General features: G+C 35.1%; 1 protein-coding gene across 15 annotated transcripts in view; it reads left to right on the top strand.

Moving 5' to 3' along the window:
* Window positions 1-19,465, top strand: part of CADPS2 (calcium dependent secretion activator 2) — a 617,203-nt gene that overhangs the window by 242,211 nt on the left and 355,527 nt on the right. For all 15 annotated transcript variants that reach the window (XM_077120033.1, XM_077119365.1, XM_077119348.1 and 12 more), the window contains one exon: window positions 17,442-17,522. In XM_077120033.1, the coding sequence (XP_076976148.1) occupies window positions 17,442-17,522 (81 nt within the window). The remainder of the gene's footprint in view (window positions 1-17,441; window positions 17,523-19,465) is intronic.

The raw sequence follows: 19,465 nt of genomic DNA, 5'->3' as shown, positions 1-19,465 counted from the left end.
GATTTCAAGTACATGTGGCTTGACTTCTAGAGAAACAAAGTTAGATGATATTAAAGCTAGGCATTTTTAGTCTGAAGTATTTTATTTAAGGTATTTTTGTTTTTATCAAATGCTATCATTTAAGTGGTAGCACTAATAAATCAGATATCTTTCTTTGAACAGAAATTAAATATGGTTATTAAAGCTTGTTTTTAAACAGGGCAAAGGTAATACAGCATGTTCAAAATGGACAACCCACCATCCATAATTGTGTAGGGAATATGGATACTTGGTGCCAAGTCCTGTGTTAATTGATAGGAATACAGAGAAAAATGAGATCCAATTCTTTGTTTAAAAGAGGATTCAATCTGGTAAAGGATCTAGTTTTGTGAGATAAAAAAAATTAGTGGTGTGGTAAATGCCACAGTGCTGTGGTAAGTCTCTGCCTCTACCTTCTCGAAGTTGGGAAAATGCAGCACTAGGTAAGGCTGTGGATTCTTTAGTTTTATTGTGAAGAAATCCACCAGAATGAGAAATGGGAAGGCATTCTAGGTGGGAAGAGAGATGAGCTGGTGTAGAGTATGGAGACAGCAGCACTTTCTTGGGAATAGCAAATTCTTGGTACTGCCATAAGGAGGAGATGAGGGTCTCATCTGAGATGACTTTAGCAGAGGTAGGTAATGGTCTCGTGGTCAATTAGAGGTATCCCGTCCCAAATGACCACAGAATCTGAATAGTGGAGTCCAATTACCATATCTACTCTTGTAATTCTCCTTTTATTATGATATTTGTATTTTAGGAGGATTAAGCATGTCTGAACTTTAGTTATTTAGGTCCGATCTTTCCCACCAAAAGCAACCTTCATTAATCTTTCATAAACTCATTCCATAAAGCAACAAAAGTGACTCATCCAGATTTATCCAACAGTCAAAGGAGAACTAACTGAATACTTGCTCTCTTAACATTTCCCACCCCAAACATTTTATATCCAGAAGAAAAGAACTGTCTTAATACTGCAGAACATTTTCTGTATTTATAAGGGACAGTAGTAATAGTTGATAGTGGATTAAAAAGTAGTGTTCAGGTTTATCATCCCCTTTCCTTTGAAGTTTCAGTTTTGGAAAATGAGCATTGTAGTTCTAGAAGTTTAAAGAAATTAGTAAATAATACTCGGTTCCTGTGCTTCTTGCCCGTTATTGTGCAGATCACTGTAGTGCATCTTCCAGGGAACATTTTCTAGAGGTCCAAAAAGTCCCAAGAATTCTAGACAAGGCACTCATTGTTCTGGGCACCTCTGTTCAAGATGTGGTAAAGGGAAATAGAGGAGAAAGGCAACTTCTCAAAGGAGATTGTGACCTCCCTCCTTCCCCTCTCTTCTTTCTCCTCATATAAAGGTGTGTGGTTGAGGATACACTTTAACATAATTTGTTTACTTTGACAGAAATGAAGACATCTTCTATAGAGAGTTGCATTTGATAAAAATGACTTTCAAAACTGAAGTAAATGCTGTGGGAATGACAATTAGCAAGGGTATATATTTTATATATGTTATTTTAAATCTCAAGATATTTGAGGAAAATCTTCAAGTAAATTTTATTAAATGGTAGTTGTTCTAGTGTACTAGCTGCCAAAATGCAATATACCAAAAACAGAATGGCTTTTAAAAAGGGAAATTTAATAAGTTGCTAGTTTACAGTTCTAAGGCCAAGAAAATGTCCTAATTAAAACAAGTCTATAGAAATGTCCAATCAAAGGCATCCAGAAAAAGATACCTTGGTTCAAGAGGCTGATGAAGTTCAGGGTTTCTCTTACAAGCGAGAAGGCACACGGTGAACACGGTCAGGGTTTCTCTCTCATCTGGAAGGACACATGGCGAACACGGTGTCATCTGCTAGCTTTCTCTCCTGGCTTCCTGTTTCATGAAGCTTCCCGGGAGACGTTTCCCTTCTTCATTTCCAAAGGTCACTGGCTGATGGACTCTCTGCTTCGTGGTGCTGCAGCATTCTCTGTTCTCTCCAAATCTCCTATTCTCCAAAATGTTTCCTCTTTTATAGGACTCCAATAACCCAATCAAGACCCTCCCAAATGGGTGGAGACATTTCGTCACCTAATCCAGTTTAACAAACACTCTTGATTAAATCACATCTCCAGGGAGATAAACTGATTACAGTTTCAAACATACAAGTATTGAATAAGGATTATTTTGCCTTTATGAAATGGGATTTAGATTACAATATGGCTTTTCTAGGGGACATACATCCTTTCAAACCAGCACAGTAGTTTTTGTGTTTTGAGATCCAGCAAGGAAAGAAACTTAAGATTCTAAGAATGATTAGATTTATAATATCTGATTTGTGAGATTCTGGAATTGATCATTAAACGATCATAATATTTTGGCCACTTTGGCTCAGCAGGCAAGAATGCTTGCCTGCCATGCCAGAGGACCCGGGATCGATTCCCGGTGCCTGCCCATGTAAAAAAATAAAAAATTAAAAAGTTAAAAAAAGATCATAATATTTATGTATATTGCCATTTGGTTTTTTTGTTTCTGTTTTTATTTTAATGCAATTTTATTGAGATACATTTACACAGCATACAAACCATCCACAGTCAACAATCACTGGTTCATAGTATCATCACATAGTTGTATACACAGCCCATGATCAAATTTAGAACATTTTCATTACTCCAGAAAATAAATAAAAAGAAAAAGAAAACCCTAATCATTTTATACTCCTTAACTTCCCCATATTGTTGACCCATTGGTATGGTACATTTGTTACTGTTGATGAAAGAATATTAAAACATTACTGTTAACTATTGACCATAGTTTACAACGCACATCCTTTTTTTCCCATATACCCTTCTGTTATCAAGTACTTAGAATAGTATCATACATCTGCTCTAGTTCATGAAAGAACTTTTTTCTTTTCTTTTTTTTTTGTGAACAATAACATACATACAAAAAAGCAATAAATTTCAAAGCACACAACAATTAGTTGTAGACCAGATTTCAGAGTTTGGTATGGGGTACAATTCCAATTTTAGGTTTTTCTAAAATTTAGGGAAAACAGTTTTAGGTTTTCCTTTCTAGCTGGTCTAAGATACTGGAGACTAAAAGAAATAACAATTTAATGATTCGGCAGTCATGGTTATTTGTTAAACCCAGCCTTCTCTGTATAACTCCACCATCACCTTTGATCTTTCTCCCACTTTTTAGGAGTATTTGGGTTATGCCCATTCTAATTTTTCATATTGGAAGGGGCTGTCAATAATATAGTATAGGGGAATGGAACTAATTGATGTTCTGGAGAGTCTGGCCCCCTCTACATTTCAGGACTTATCTGGCCCAGGGACCCATCTGGATCAGAAAATCTTCAAGTAAGTTTTATTAAATGACAGTTTTTGCTTTCGGGATTCAGTGAAACTTAAGACCCTAAGAATATTAGATCTTTTTATAATATCTGATTTGTGAGATTTTTAGAATTGATTATTAGAATGGTCATAATATTTATATACACTGTCATTTGTTTTTTTAAATAGCTGTAATATAAATGGGATGATTTGGGTTTTAGTTAAGTGAATCTGAGTCTTTGCTTAGTAGCATTGAAACAATTTCCTCTATAATGATTGCATTTTTATAATTGTGAATGCAATTTTAATATATTCTCAGAAGTAATTATAATCAGCACTATGTCATTTGGCTATGCATTTTTTTTTTACCTTTAGCCTATGTATGTAGGAACTACATAAAAATATTCTTAAATAAGAGAATTCTTCTAAAATTTTTGTTGAATTCATTTTAACCTTCTTCCCTGTCTCACCAGATCACTAAGAGATGTTCCTTACATTTATTTTTAGATTCTTTTTCTTTGCCATGATCTAACTTGAGGACATTAGGGTGTTATCAATTTGCTCTCCAACTTTTCCCTTCTTTTTTAAATTATAAGAAAACATAAGTGTATGAAGAGATTAGGCAACTTTGTAGTAGTAGAAGTAGGAAAAAAGTAATTTTCGTAATGCACTTTATGGCCTACTCTCAACTATTAATGAATAAAAAGGGATTATATGATAACACTTTTTTAACTGTCATAAGCAATTATACCTTTAGTTATTTTTCATGGTGGTTTTTTAGCGAAAATATTTCATCAAAATTAATATGAGCATGTGTATGTATAGGTGTGTATTTTTTAAATTCATTCAATAGCTGTTTGTTTACTTACTAGAAGTGTCAGTTATTTTGCTAGACAATCAAAATTCAAAAATGAAAATATTTGGTTCTTTTCCTCAAGCCATTTGCATGTGCTCGAGACAGATATATTGAAAAATGTAGTAGCATAATTACTGTTTTATTGAAAGCATGTACAAGGAATGATGTAAACATGTGCATGACAGTCTTAACTCAATATTGGATAGTTTGCATGAATTTCGTCATTGTACCCCCAGCTTTACTGGAGTATAATAAAGTAATATGTGAACATGGGGGTGGCAGCATCTTAATTTGATAGTATTTAGTTTGCGTGGATTTCCTCAGTGCTCGTTGACCCTGGTTACACATTAGAATGACAGATAAGGTGAAAATAGCATTTACAAAGGCACAGAAGAGTGAAATGGCTTGGAATCTTTTGGGGAGGTATGTCGTGCATATTCCTGGCATAGCAAGAGATGAGCCTGAGAGTTAGGAAATCACCTAAATAATAGAGGTCTTATATGCTAGCCAAAAGGGGTTGGAATTTGTCTTGGGTTGGAGAGTGCTGTTGGGTTTAAGCAAAGAAACGACAGGATCAAATGGGGGTCTAGAAAGATGATGCTTTGTGATTTAAAGATTTGATTGCAGATAGCCTCATACTGCCTTTTCCCACCCATGAGCATATCCCAGAACTGTTAAAAATTTGGGTTGCATCCTACATGTTAATGCATCAGGGAATCTCCTTAGGATCTTCTCACTGCTTTGCTAGGATCTTTTGATTGTAGTCCTGTTTTCACTTCTCTGCTGCCCATGAAGCTCCTAGGCTGCTTTATTGGCTTTAATATTATATATAATAATATAATAATAATATTGGCTTTAATATTATTTTAATATTATTGAAGACCCATCCTAAGTTGTCTCTTGGAGTCTGTTTTCACACCCCCTTGGTTCCATGCCCTCTACTGTGCTCCTGAATTCCACTCTGCTCCATACTCAGCACATTTGGCCTGGGTCACAACGCTAAACCACCTGCTTGCCTGGGAAAGGACGAAATGAAAACCCAGGAATCCTGACAGAAACTAAAAGTCACCCTGTGTCTTTAGCTTGAGATAAAGCATTTTCTAAAAATATGGGTAACATCAACCTGGGCTTCTCTCTCAGATTTTTTAGGAAAGAAAGTATGTCTAAATGGTGCTCTCTTTAATTTTTCAATGTTTATCTGAATGGACCTTTTATATTAGCCATGGTATGGTGGAGCATCTCTGATTAGGGTTTTCTTTCAACATAATACCTACTCTTTGCCAGGCACTGTTATAGGCTCTTGGACATGGTTGTCCCTCTTTTCTTAGAGCTATTTGTGGGTAGGGAGACACAGTCAAGAATTCTCTTTTGAACATGCTGAAATTGAAATTTTAGATGTGCATGTGGAGATGGCAGTTTGTTGGTTGGATATTCAAGCCTGGAATTCCAATGAGAAATGAGGGTTGGTGGGATAGATTTGGGATTCACTTAGATAAAGTTGGTATTTTAAGCCGTGGAACATGAACTCACTTTGGGAGTGAGAAAAAAAAAAAGTGTCCAGGACAGAGTCTTGCACACACTAGAATTTATAGGCTCCTTGAAGGAGAAAGATCTGTGAGGTCAGAGTAATGCCAGGTTGTGGTCTCAGGGACATCAAGGGGACAGCCTTACAAGGAGGGAGTGGTTATCTGTGCCATATGCTGCCGAAAGGTCAGGAGAACAATGAAGTGCCTCTTGACTTTGTGAATGAAGAAGACATTGTTGACTTAGATAAAGGCAGACTCCCTGGAGTAGAACCCTGATTAGAGTGGACGAAGAGAAACCAGGAGTTGGGGAAATAGAATTAAAAAGAAAAGCTTCAAAGATTCAGCCAATAATCAAGAATGTTATGTACTCAAAAAGTAAATTTATTGGATACTTACTATTTATCAGGCTCACAACATCAGACTTTGTGCTTAATTGTTTGTTATTTTGAAGTTTTGAAAGTATATCACCCACAAGGCAAAACACAGATCTATTTTCTTCTAGTAGGTGGAACATCCATCTCATACATATGCGTGTTCTCTCTCACTCTCTCTCTCTCTCTTTAATTCCTTTAAAGCAGTTTGAGATAATTGTGGAAAGGGAATTATTGTATATTCACAATAATATTTAATACTTTATTATTGTGTCCAGTAATATTTAATACTTTTAACTGATTACTAAGACCATGATATCCTATATCCTCTTTGCTTAAGACTAGAAAAAAATAATTGCTTCCTTTTGTTGTAATCACTTGGGATAGGGCAGGGCCAGTTGATCATTATCTTAGTAAGATCTTACTTGCATAAATGATGGCAGAGATTAACTTTAGTTATTTGCTACAAACTGGTGGAAGACTTCTATTATGATAGTATTTTTTGTTTGGGAAGGGCTTTCATGATTCTGATACAAAAGTCTTCAGAAGAACAAGGCTCTTGTCTAGGTCTATAATCGTCACAAAAGACTTGTGAACTTATGGATGGTTCCAAGAGCAGTAGGGTTTGAAGAGTATAGGTTGGCTACACTGTTTAGATTGAGATGTTAGATGCCATTGGGGTTGTTGCTGGAATTGATCTAGAGCTACTGAAAAGTATTGTGGTAATGAAAAGAAAAACGACTGTGCTTACTTTGAATGCCACTGCCTGTCTTTTCAGGTTGGTCTGCTCTCTCCATGGTAAACTTTCAAATTGATGAATCTGAAACTCCTCAAACTCAGTAGGTTCAAAGTGTCCCTTCTAGTAACGTCATGCTCAGTCTTCTGACTCATTTAGCTGTTCCTTTTTTTTTTTCTGGCTTCACAACCCAATTAATGACCTAGTACTGCTGCTTCTTCCATGGTATTTATTTATGCAGCTAAGGCCCTCTCCATAGATGCAGAAACTTCATTACCTTGCACAGGGAGCATGGCAGTAGCCTAATTCCCCATCCCCCTTTCAATCCTGCTTGTTTTTTGTTGTCAGATTAATATTATTGAAGCACCACCCTAAGCTCATCATGATTCTACTTAAAATGGGGAAAAAGAAGATAAGGATCCTCTGTGTCAGCAGGATAAAGCCCTTACCTCTTGGATGTACTTTCAGCCACAACAGCATTCGTGGTCTGGCCCCCACCTCTCTTTCTAATGTTCCTTCCCCTGTTAACAATTTTTTATACACTCTGTGTTCCAGGTAAATTAAGTCGCTCTGTTCTTCATTCACAGTTTTCTTTTTTGAATTTTAATTTCCTTTTACACCGTTCTCACTTGGAATTCCTACCTCTCCATTCTTCAGGCCCTAGAAGAAATTCCACTTCATCCAAAAGGCCTTTCCTAATCCCATTCCTGCCCATTTTTCTTAGATATTGGGGGAGAAAAAATTCCATGAAGAGTTTACAATTTCCCATCAAACCCAAAAGCTGGTTATATTTTACTTTGTCTTATATATATTTATATATGCCTATGTTTCCTACTGCATTTTAGCAACTTAAGCATAGGATAAATGATTAATCTTTTTAATTGTACAATATATTTGTGTTTCCTATTGTAGGTAATCATATTATGTAGAATGATTGAAAGAATGAAAACTGGAGTTAAGGCATTGTTAAAGATATAAGGTAATTTGGATCCGAAAGTCAAACTGCAGACTGTGGCCCTACCATTCATTTACTATGTGATTCTGGGAAAGTTACTTAACCTCTCTGTGCCTCTTTTTTTTTTTTTTCACTAAAATAGAATAATAATAATACTGATCTATAGGATTCTCTGAGGTTTAAATGAGATATTGTTAATAAAAAATTAGAACAGTATGTGATATATTTTAAATACTGTATAAATTAAACCCTTATTAGCTATGATGAGGCTAAGGTTTCTAATTTGCTCTGGAAAAGTTCTGCAATGTCACTGTATCTGTGTATCTGTGTTATTTTACTTAGGGCAACTTCTCAATCTCAGCATTATTTCATTGCTAATGCGAATATAGATTCGTCTGTTCTATAGAGATAAGTATAATTAGTAAGTAATTGCCTAAAAAATAGTAGCTTGTTAGTTTTGTCTAAAAGATGACATGTTAATATTAAGTGAAATACTATAGAAAATCTCATCTGAAAGATGTGCCTCTTTATACTTTAGGTTTATACATATGCATATTCTCTAGGCTATTGAAGTCCCATGGATTTTTGCTTTTTAGCTTGAATTTTTTACGTTCTTTCTTTTGAATGTTTTGATCCATTACTTAATATAGTTTAGTTTAGTTCACAGAGGGTAATTTTATATTTAATTAACTCATTCATCTCTTCCCTACTTTATTCAGAAGAAAATGTGACTTGGGAAATGCGTTTTTAAGACAGTTAGGGCTTTTCTACTAGTATCCATGACAGAACTCTTACTTCTGAGTCAAGTTTTTATGCATAATTTAGAAAGTAGATATAAGATAATTCTTTAAAGACTTTGGAATTAGGAAATAGAATCATACTAGATTCTTTTATTCTTAATATCTTCGAGGCAATGTGCTGCTACTCTTGCAAGTTTTGAAATAACTTCATTTCTTATGTTCTTTCTGGGATATGAAATTACAAAAAGAGCATAATTACCTTGTAGTTTTTAGCTAATTCTCAATAACCAATAAAAAGGAAGGAAGGGTTTAATTTGGACGTGCTTCACAGAATATGGGTCAGCTTGAATATGTTAGCGTCCAAGAACCTTTCAAATCCAAGTGGAATGATTATTTTGTATTTGCATTAAAATTGCGACTTAGTTGTTTGAATCCCACCATTCTAGATGAATTCATTTTTTACTCTCATTGTGAGCAACCAAAGGCATATATTGAAGTTAAAAGTCATAAATATCGAGAAGTTCAGCAATGAAAACACAAATGTGAGAGATGTGTCATCAGAGACTATCTGCTTCGGTTTAGATGGTCTTTTCAAAGGATTTGGAGATTGAAGTAGGCATGAAGCCAGGAAAGAACAGCATCCCAGTCAGGAGACTATAAGCAAAATACGTGATTGGGAAGATATAGCGTGTTTGGTAAATAGCAAGCAAGTCAGTTTGTATAGATAATGGAATTATTTAAGAGGTAAGAAAAAGAGATTGATACAAAATATAGAAGAATCTGAATACTAAACTAATGTTTTGACATCATTCTCATTCGTGCTCATTTGTATTCACTCATTCTTTCGTTCATATTCAATCCTCCCTTCCTCTCCATCCTCTTCCCTCTCCCTTACTCCCTCTCTGGTCCCGCCTATTTCAACCCAGGTTTGAAATTTGGAGCAGGAAGAATACATGATTAAAAAAAATTGGAGTAAAGCGAATAATCTGATGGCAGAGTTATTAACAGTCAAAGACAATTTTTTTGCCTGATGCACTCATTGGCCAATTCCTTAGACACCAGGGTTCAAAGAGAGAAAATGTTTGTTGCTAAACTCAAAGTAGAGCAGATGGCCTATTGACCCAAAAATCTATGTTCCTGAATTATAGTAATTCTGATTATTTTATACCATTAAAAGATGGGAAGGTTTTAGGATAATGATCACAGGGTCTCCAGGTGATCTCATTATTGAGCATGCCCGTGTTGATTACATCCTTAATCACAGAATGTATGTAAGAAAATTACTGCCTTAATATGATGATGGGTGTGATTTTTAATATTATGGTGAGGAATAGGTGACTTAGAGCTTACAGGCAAAGCTAATATACATCTTGGGGGGCCTGCTTAGGTTAGATCCAGCTTTGGTTATCAAGATAATTTTGGCTTTGGGGTGGGTTAGTTTTGGGCTGACCCAAAGCCCTTTATTAATAAACATTACGGGCTGTCTTTGATCATCACAAGACTCCAAAGTCAAAAAAGTAAATATAGTGGGTACAAGTGAGAGTCAGTAACAAGATTTTTACAATCACATGGTCAGAAGATAGAGGCTATACAATTATTATTAGAGCTCAAGGAGGCTGGATTATAGTTTAAAGATTTTAGGTATTTCCCTCTGTGTACTCCAACATACCAGAAAGCAAAAGGAATGTCTGTATAATGATTCAGCACCCATAATCATCCCTTAACTCCTAATTTCTTGGTTATGATATAATGAGAGAGACAGATTTTAGAGACAGTAAACAAACAAACCAAAACATTTAATAGGCAATGTAATATAATCCATTAATAAAGTCTCAATTTACAGTGAAATAATGAGAAATGATAATGATAGGCAGTTGCTCCAGATCTTGGGAAGGAAGGAGTGGCTTTAGTTGATGACTAGATACGGGAAGTGAAGGAAACAGTGAAGACTCTGAGATTATCAGCCTGATCTAGGGTGATGGGATCATATGTAGTAATAAGGCAACCGTATTGAGAAGTGGGTGGTAAAGATCAGTTCAGTTTAGTTTGAGGTCAGTGCAGTATACCTGAAAGGAAAGGCCTTTTCTTCAACTGGAATTAGGGAGCTTGAGCTCAGAAGAGAAACCAGAGCTATGCGCAGACTTGTGGCCTTCCATAGAGACACTACAGAAACTCTGAAGACTGGAGCAACCAAGGACCAACAATGTGCTTTTGTGGGCTGAGAGAATGGTGGCCAGCAAAGAGAAAAGAAGATTCACAACAGTTAGAGTCAATCAAGTATAATGACTCTCTATCCTTATGAAAAATATATGATAGTGGAGAATTAAATTTAATTTGCTAGTACTCAAAGATTTTGATCAGTATTTGAGGTCATGTTACGAAATTCGTGTGTGTTTGGCACCAACAACAAAAAAAAGCCTGAACACTGGCTTGCTAGAAAAGCATATGATGAACAATATGGTGTTTGACAAAGTACAATGTTCAAATCACTGTTACTTTGTGCTAATTATTGGCACAATTACATAGTGATTAATAAATAGAAGAGCCAGTATATGAGTAATTGCAGGGGAAACACCAAACTGAAATGACATTGCAAATCCCAATCAACTTGTGTTTTTCATATTAAAGAATAAAGATAAATAGTAGAAGGAAATAACAGAGTGTAGTTTCATTTGAAAAAAGTACACCATAATTGGGTGGTGACTCAATGAAAAATAAGTGGTTAAGGTTAGCATGTACGAAGGCATCATTATGAAAAATGATAGTCATTAACTCCCCTTTTTAGTGACTGACAAAATTAACATAAAGATAAGCAGCCTGATCATATAAAATAGATTAATCAGAGGGGACAATGATGCTAGAAAGTGCTATAAAGAGCACTTTTAAATTACTTTTTTAAAAAAGAAATGATCAAATTTAACGAATTCAAATATGTAAAGGCTATAGTTTTTAAAGTATTGAAAATATGATATTGCAAGGCATAAAATAGAGCCATTGGGTAAAACTTAAAAGCTATTTTTATACTGTATTTCAAATTTTCTCAATAGTAAGACAGTTGGCCACCAATGTAGGCTTCTCAGTTCTCACTTGGGCTTCTGCAAAGAGAGATTTGCTGATCTCTCAGATTTTCCTTTTTCTCAGAGCTGCTTTCATGGAACCACAAAGCAGCAGGGCAATGGGAATCTAAAGCTTGAGATTTGTGAGTCAGGTCTGAGAGATGGCTGTATCAGGTCAGCATTTCTATCCTCAGAGTCCATTTTTAATATTGCTGTTTTCACACATTCTCTTTTTTTGTGTGGGCAAACGTCTCTTGTCTCTGATTTCCCACAACATATGATCAGTACCTTTCATGTGGCAATTATGTTCTGTTTTACATATTATTTTTACTACTTCCTGTATTAAGTGTGTATTCCTTGAGGGCCTACAAGTTTATAGCTACTAAAGAATTTACAGCATTGCTTGCTGTACAATAGCTGAGAAAAAATCTGTATCAAGATATCAAATAAATCATGGACAATTCAAGTTGGCATTAAGGGCCCATATTTTGATGTGCTTTTATAAAGATTTTAACAAATCTTGGTAGGCATAAAGTTGATAATATATCGGTCTGAGGAGGCCATTTTCCTTGGTTTGCATTCCAAAAGCCATAGAGCCTTTCCTAGAACAAAAGAATAGAAGCTTCAATGCAGGAGATTCTTCCAGAGTCATGAACCTTTACCTCTTTTGAGTTATCTTTGAGATAACATTAAGAATCTTAGGTAAACTCTGAAATTCAAAAAATTCCCAGGGGAAGAATGTACATCTCTACAAAATTTTGCTCATAACTTGAAATTTGTGAGCAAACAAAATTTGCTGTGAATCCCTAAGGTACAGGCTAAGAACTTCCTGGAGTGGGAAATTCTGATATGGTATAGTAATCCATGTTCAATGAATAAGAGGATATATTTGGGTATCTGTTAGGGTCAGGGTTGAATGACCCTCTTCAAATGACCTAGAAAAAATTCCGTACCAGCAAAGGACATCTGTGAGATGTGTAATATATTGTCACCTAAAATGTTGAAGTTAAGAATTAAAAGTAAAAAAAAATGAAAAAAGGAAGTTGTCCTCATGGGGTGAGGACTTGCCTCTGATCTCTCCCACAAACACCAGAGTGGGTATATGCCCATTTTCTTTCTATCATAGCTAAATCCAGCTCTGGAGTCCGGGCCTAATGCCCCACATCTATAATCTATCCATTTACCCTCTTCATTTTCTTTGTGTGAAACCAGTTATGTGCTGTAGAGGGTTCAGAAAAGAGAGAGAATCGTTTTCATGTTAACAATACTTAAACTGTATGGGCAAAAGGAGATGCAATTGAAATGTGTATAGAAACATTCTACCACAAAAAAAAAAAAGAAAGAATCCTTTCAAAGACTCAGTCCTGGGATTGATGTGCTCAGGCCTCAACTGCATGAGCATAGGTTAGACTGTGCATCATTCTACATGGGTTAGGTATGGGCTATGAAGGAAACAAAGAGGTCAAAGATGATACCTAGGTTTTGGGCTTGAGCAGCTGGCTGAATAGGGTGCCATTCTTATGAAATGGTGTTCCTCATGGAAGAACTGAGTTGAGATGGAAAGCTGGAAATCAGCAGTTGGTTTTGGCTTTAAGTTTGAAGTGCCTTTCCTTCGTGCAAGTTGAAATGTAAGTAGACAGTTGGAAATGTAAGCCTGGAACTCTGGTGTGAGATTGGAGCTATAGATATACCCTTGGGAGTTGTCAGTGAGCAGATGGTGTTTACAGACATGTGCTTGGAGGAGATGTATGAAGTGGGAAGAAGTCCAAGGCCCCAGTCCTGAAGCTCTCCAGTGTTTACAAATATTTACCTCTCATGGGGCTCCATCTCCAGTTTCATAATGGGAATTAAAAGAGCCCAATTTGCCTTATTACCATTTATTTTTAAATGTTGTATAGAAGAAGGTGCATTGTTAAAATTAGCCAACTAGGGAGTGAATGGTCAGGGGGAGTGGCTGTGGTTAGAAAAGGGCAGCATGTGGGATCCTTATATGTTGAAATTGTTTCGTGTATTGACTGTGGTGAATACATGAACCTACTTGGTTGACAAATCGTATAGAACTTAATATACAAACTCAACCACAATGACTATAAGTAAAGCTGCGACAATCCAAATAAGTTGGTGCCTCTATCAAAGTCAGTATCCTGGATGTCCTATTTACTATAGCTTTGTAGATTATTATTAGGAGAAACTAGAAAAAGTATGCAGTAGATCTCTGTATAGTATTTCTTGTGACTGCATGTAAATCTATAGTTATCACAATATAAATATCTACCTTTGAGAAAAATTTCATAAAAAATTGAATTATGTAAACTTTTAATTAAATAAATTATGCTAAAACAAAGTTAATAAATACTGAAAAGTCAAAAGAAGGAAAAAAAAAGAGCTGGCATGTTAAACAAAGAATCTTACCTATAAAAAAATTAACCAATTGATTTATCTCCTTCAGTTTTTTCTGGTATTATGTAAAACAATGGATAAGCAACTAAATTTTTGTTGTTTTCTTTTTTGCATTAGCTTTTCCTTCTTTTAAAAAACATGTTTGGAAGTATGCTTTTCTGGTTTCAACAAGTGACATCATTTGTCACCTAAAATGTTGACCTTCAGTAGTCCCTAAAGTTAGTAACCTTAGAATCTCTGAAAATTTAACCTTATGAAGAGAGGTGTTCTAGTTTGCTAGTTGCTGGGATGCGATGTACCAGAAACAGAATGGCTTTTAAAAAGGGGAATTTAAAAAGTTGCTGGTTTGCAGTTCTAAAGCCCAGAAAATGTCCCAGTTAAAACAAATCTATATAAAAATGTCCAATCTAAGATATTCAGGGGAAAGATACCTTGATTCAAGAAGGCCAATGAAGTTCAGGGTTTCTCTCTCATCTGGAAAAGCACATGGTGAACACCGTCAGGGTTCCTCTCTCAACTGAAAGGGCACATGGTGAACACGGCGTCATCGGCTAGCTTTCTCTCCTGGTGTCCTGTTTCATGAAGTCCCCCGGGAGGCATTTTCCATCTACAGCATTCTCTGCTCTCTCTGAATCTCTCATTCTCCAAAATATTTCCTCTTTTATAGGACTTCAGAAACTAACCAAGATCCACCCAAATGGGTGGAGATACATCACCCCTAATCCAGTTTAACAACCACTCTTGATTGGGATACATCTTCAGAAAGATTATCTAATTACAGATTCAAACATACAGTATTGAATTGGGATCATTCTGCCATTATGAAATGGAATTTTGATTAAAACATGGCTTTTGTAGGGGTGATACATCCTTTCAAACCAGCACATCTTACCTATAAAAAAATTAACCAATTGATTTATCTCCTTCAATTTTTTCTGGCATTGTATAAAACAATGGATAAACAACTAAATTTTTATTGTTTTCTTTTTTGCATTAGCTTTTCCTTCTTTTAAAAAACATGTTTGGAAATATGCTCGTCTGGTTTCAAGAAGTGGCATCAGTAGTCCCTGAAGCTAGTAACCTTGCAATCTCTGAAAATTTAGCCTTACGAAGAGAAGCCTATTAAAAAACAGTTCAGTATAAGTAGTGCTCTGTTGTTCTTCACCTCCATTTTTTTTTCAGACAAATGCAATTAAGGTATTAATATTTTAGGAACTCATAGGAAACTGTCTCTTACAAAGAAAATACTTGCAGAACTCGGAAGTGGTATGCACAATCCCTCTTCAAATTAAGTAAGCGCTGTTAATTTGAAGTTATAAATATTTAAAGATATTAAATAGTGTTTTGGGGTGAACTTTGAAGGGGGGCTATTGCCTTTTGCTTTAAGATACTTAATGCTATTTCTTGGTGGAGCTTGGAGGGAAACTATGACTCTTTCAGATGTACATTACTGTTTTTATTATTTTTCTGTAGAAAAAGAAATATTTACTAGAATTTAAGCAAAGATCAGAAGATATTCCCTATGCATTTAGTGTATTTGAATTATTATTGTAGTTGCAGTGTTTTTATACATCCTATTTGCTTATAGGCACTTGTTTAAGTGATTTCAGTTACCTGGAGTAGATACTTAATCATATATTCTTTCCCTTCTTAATTGTTTTAATTTCTAACTTAAGTTATTTGGCTTTAGATTCAGTGGAGAGAAACTTTTTCTTGTTTGATTTTGACTCATAAATTTGTTCAATGAAAATAAAAGTGTATTTGTTTTCTGACATTTCATAGAAACTCCTTTAAGAAAAGCTTGCCTACTTTTGTAATTTGTTTTAAAATGAACACGATTTTACTTTTATGGCCTTGGAAAGATACTTTCTTTAAAAAGGCAACCATAGGTCTTTTGTTCCTTTTTTTTACAAATGTCTGTCTTGTGTTCCTCCACCCTGTTATTTATGCTGGAGACACAGTGATCTTTCCTTTCTTGAGCTCAGAGCTGATCGTTTTAAACCCTGCTTTAAACCGCTCATTGAATTCCCGTTGCTGTAGGAACCAACTCCAAATCCCTTAATGTGGCTGTGAGGAGGAGGAGTTTATGAAGTAGCCTTGTTTTTCTTCTCTAGCCCCATCATTAATTTTGCATCCCATTTCTCAAAACACTGCCTATGTCCAGATTCACTGCCAGATCTTTGCTGTCTCCTTACTGAAGCATCTCCCTTCTTCTTGACTGTCCACTTAATCTTCAAGTGCCATCACTTTGTTTAACTCGTTTCCTTCTACTCATCTTTCTACTGGCCTTCTCTTTTTCAGGCTGCTTTTTTAAATGTAGGATGGTCATTCTGTAATCTTCAGCAAATGAACTAAACTTATCTGTATTCTCTTTAACATTGTACTTAGTATTAATTCAATCTTTAGATGGATCTTTACTAAAGTATGAATATAGTGTTTGATCCAGGCCATGTAATGATGGCATGGGAAAGGGGAAGGTATTAAAACCAAAAGAGTGTCTGTCTTGTCATATCTGTATCCCCAGTCAATACTTAAACTGTGCATAGGTCATAGGAAGTCTTCAGTTTCATATGTTTTATAATTAACTAATGAAGAAACACTGAATAAATAACTGAAGGAAAGGGAGTTGTGAGAAGAAGTTAAAGGAAGTTATAGAAAAAGTTAAAGAAGTATTTCAGTGGAGAAGCAAAAGTAATTTTCCATGTAAATGAAGAATACTAAAAAAAATGATGATGGCATTCTTTTCTTTCTTGCCATCAAACTCAGAGCAAGAGGGTAGAATTTTAATGTGGTGCTAGTCTGGAAAAGAATGAAAGGATTTCTTAGTAGTAGGAGTTTTAGAGTAAGGAACAGATGAAGACTTAAATGGTAGAAAGAGATATTAATAGATCAATCAAATAGTACTCAGAGTCTAGCACTAATGTAAGTGCAATATTAGGGTAATTTAGCACTGTATAAAATAGTATAAAAAATCATTGAACTATAAAATAAGTGCAGAGAAGAAAGTAAAATATTACTCAGCATCTCACCATCCAGAAATGCATAACAGGATTTTGAAAGAACAAGAGATTGCTCCATGTGAAACTATTTAGGACTAACTTGCATGAAGACAGAAAAATGGATAAAATGAACTCAGTTCATGTTAATGTAATATGAAAGAAATGAGGGTTTAGAGTTGTAATGGACCAGTTGGGCAAAGAATTATTATAATTAGATTGCTTTGTAAACTAAGCTGCTGAACCCTAGAGATTAAGTTTTTGTGGACAAAACAACAATGAAAAAGTGCCAAAGGAATTTAATTGGGTTTTCAAGACTATTAAAGATTCTTCTGTATTCTCTTCCCAAAAGTAGCTGAGCGAACTCATTAAAAAATATTTTTGAGTCATTAATTCTTCCTGAAATCTTTAAAACACTGCCATAAGTCCTCACATATATATTTTTGTATATAATTTCTGTTTTCTTTTTAAGCTGGATAATGCAGATGAACAAGCAGCCCAGATCAGAAGGGAACTTGATGGTCGACTGCAATTGGCAGAGAAAATGGCAAAGGTAAATTATTAACTTTGACATATCCTACCTCATTTCTTCTTTACATAGACTTATGAAACCTAAAAAAGTCAGAGTTTCTTAAAGATTAAGAAAGCCGGAAGAAGTGTTTCTTTATTATTTTATTTTTTTTCCACATGTTTACCTCTTAAATTCAAATACTAACTTCATTTTTTTGTGGGGGAGGACATAGTCTAGGGTTCGAACCCTGGTCTCCCACATGGAAGGCGAGCATTCTACTGCACCCCTCTAAATTCATTTTTATCCACATGGAGCATGTTATCCATTTCACATATCCACCCTTATTTGTGAAATAGTTAAGTAAAATAAAAAACTTTGTAGATTTTTCTTAAACTACTAGATTTAGAATAATTTTAGTATTGCGCTAAGCAGAACAATCATGGAAAAATCCTATCTGCAAAATCATAATGCATCCCAAAGTATCTATCCAGCATAACCCTTGACACATAATGGTGTCCAGTTAATATCTGATGGAATGAGTCAATGAATGGATAAAAAATATAATTTGAAATATCTAGTTTCCAAAGTCTGACAGACAAAGTGCATTCAATGCAATAAAGTGTAGTTATTATTTGTGCAGTCTCACAAGGTTTATGAATAGAAACTGATTTCAAACAACAGCCATGATTTTCTTTTCAGTACTTAAGGGTATTTAGAGAGAATAGAATGTAATTGTCTAAATCATTCTTGAGTGAATTGATGGATTAATTAATTATCCCATTTAAGGGATAAAAATTTTTGTCTTTCCAACAGAATTATGGTTATGTTGTTGGTCTGGGACTAAGATATTCTCCCTTTCCCCTGTCCCTTCTGCCAAGCAAAAAATCGAGTATTTGGCAGCTAAATTCCCCAGAATTTTTTTCATTTTTTTATTGAGTTATAATGTATATAATAAAATTAAAAAATTCTTAGTTTACAGTAAGCTCAATGAATTTTAACAACTGGATGTTTTCTGAATTCTACAAAGAAAACATGTATTTATGAATATATATAACAGAAGTTTTAAGAATGTTAATGTTGTTTTTATCTAAATGCTTTTTAGATAAAAAAGCAGAAATAAAGTGGGTAGTAGGGACACATAAATTGGATAACAAGGATGACAATAATTTGTGAAACCTGAACAAAAGACGTCTGAAGAATTTCCAGATAAGAGAAGACAGGATAATGTGAATTAGCACCTGAAGAGTTATATTCACACAAAGGATAATGGTCAAAGGACAACATGCCATGTTACTATCCTCTGAATACCTAGAGGCCCTGCACCATTCTAGAAATCCAAATATGGAATTCACAAGATGGAAATCAAACAGTGTTAGGCAATTGTAAGCTTTAAGGAGAAAAATCCTTTACCTGAAACACTGAGCTGTATTGGAACCTGGCTGGAAGGAGATTTGTTTTTCCTTGAGGACCTAAGACTAAGAAGAATCCAGAGAGATGTGTGGGGCACAGTGGGGCAGGGACACTGCGTGACTAAGCTTCCTGCTTGTATATAGATTGCACCTGGGATGAGACTGTGTTGTTGTAAATTAAATTTGCTTCTTTCAGGGGCAGGCAGGATGTGAGATGCTTTAGAATAAAGTTCAGATGATTTGCTGGAAGGCTATGAATAGGAGGGAGAGCTTTGTTCTCAAGTTCATGTCTGGGGAGAATGGCTGTTATTAACCTCTGAGCTGAGTCAGAGGAGAGGATCAGTAATGAACCCAGGGGTTCCCTTTGAGAAACCCTGATGTTTTCATCAAAGATGCTGATAAAATTGAAAAAGTGTGAAGAAGGAAGTGAAGCTGATGAAGCTGAAAGGGAAGGAATAACACCAAAATTAAGATAGATTTCAGTGCAAATATTGATGTAATAGAGCAGGTTTTAATTTCCTTCTACCTCAATTTCACCAAATTTAAGCCATTTTAATAAAATATTTAAGAGGCTAA

The sequence above is a fragment of the Tamandua tetradactyla genome, chromosome 1, assembly GCF_023851605.1.
Source record: "Tamandua tetradactyla isolate mTamTet1 chromosome 1, mTamTet1.pri, whole genome shotgun sequence".
Classification (NCBI taxonomy): Eukaryota; Metazoa; Chordata; class Mammalia; order Pilosa; family Myrmecophagidae; genus Tamandua; species Tamandua tetradactyla.
The sequence above is the reverse complement of the archived record's forward strand: the minus strand, read 5'-3'. Positions and strand labels throughout refer to the sequence as shown.